General features: G+C 50.4%; 1 protein-coding gene across 1 annotated transcript in view; it reads right to left on the reverse strand.

The window, feature by feature from the left end:
- Positions 1-1,265, reverse strand: part of TMEM161A (transmembrane protein 161A) — a 26,137-nt gene that overhangs the window by 7,366 nt on the left and 17,506 nt on the right. Inside the window, exons 4-5 of the mRNA XM_012809462.2 lie at positions 743-840; positions 454-610 (exon numbers count right to left, since the gene is read on the reverse strand). Coding sequence (XP_012664916.2) covers positions 454-610; positions 743-840 — 255 coding nt within the window. The remainder of the gene's footprint in view (positions 1-453; positions 611-742; positions 841-1,265) is intronic.

Raw genomic sequence — 1,265 nt, forward strand, 5'->3', positions numbered from 1 at the left:
AAGCCCACCGACAGGAGTTTTATTCTTACTATATGTTCTCAGACTTGGGTCCCCAAAACCACATATTTGCCTCTGCTTTCTATGCTGCTTAATAAAAAATTTGCAGAGGGGGCATCTCTTTCTCAGCTCCTGATTCCAGCTGGCCAACTGATTTGCTTTGACACAGAGAATGTGATGGAAGGGACAGGGATGGGAGTGGGCTGACTTTGGGCAAACCACTGCCTTTTGCATGGTAGGGTTTCTGCTGCCACCAAAGGACAAGGCCATGTGGAGTAGTGATGAGCCAACCTACTAAGCCCAGCCAAGACTACTCACACATGAAGCTAGAGCACAAAAAACAGCTGCTTTATGCCGCTGAGCCTGGGGGAAAATTTGTGACATACCAGTTTAAGGGGAGACCGGGAAGCTTGAGTCCTGCTCCCACATGCCCTATGCAGAGAACGAGAAGGATACAGAGAGAAGGCTACAGTGAGCAGGCACCAGAACACGGCAATGTTGGTCTCCTTGGCTGGGCTGAACACACAGTAGTAGGCCTCTGTGAAGAGGTATATGCCGCCAGAGTACACAGCAAAATCCACAAACCACTGGTATTCCAGGAAGAAGCGCAGGACTGCAGGAAGTAGTCCACTGAGTCCCCCTGGCCCAGCCATCCCAGGATGCTGCCCCTCCCAACTCTCCTGAGGATGTGGTGACCTTTAAGAGCCCAGGGAGGGGAGTTTGGGGACCAGGGTTAGGCTGTTACCCAAGGCATCCACAGTTGTGAGGGGGCAGGTCTCCAGCTGGAACTGGGCATCTCGGGGTATAGTCAGTGTCTTCTCATCATTAAGGCCATTGGCCCACCTGAGGAAGAGGTAAAATAAGAGGTCAGGTGAGAGGAACATCCTACCAGTGCCTAGGAAGCTCTGCTGTGCCACCCTCAGAGCTCAGAAGGAGCTGACTCTGCACACCAGGGTGTGGGTGATAGGGCCAAATGTAGGGACTCACCCAAATAGGACTATCCTGCCCAGGAAAGAACGTCCCACCCAGAAGGAATGAGGGCATGAACGTCCCACCCAGGAAGGAAGGAAGGAATGTGCCAATCTCTATCCCTCCAAACTCTTATATTCCCACCCACCTTAGTCGACATGCTGACTTCTTTTTTGAACTCAGCCCATTCGCACCAGAGTGAATAAAGGCCATATTACCTACACAGAACCTGGACTCTACTTCCTTTCATTCATGTCTCAGATTAATCTCTCATTTTCAGTCTTTTTTTTTTTTTTTTT

Source organism: Otolemur garnettii, unplaced genomic scaffold (assembly GCF_000181295.1).
Source record: "Otolemur garnettii isolate 467f Iridium unplaced genomic scaffold, OtoGar3 scaffold00105, whole genome shotgun sequence".
Taxonomy (NCBI): domain Eukaryota; kingdom Metazoa; phylum Chordata; class Mammalia; order Primates; family Galagidae; genus Otolemur; species Otolemur garnettii.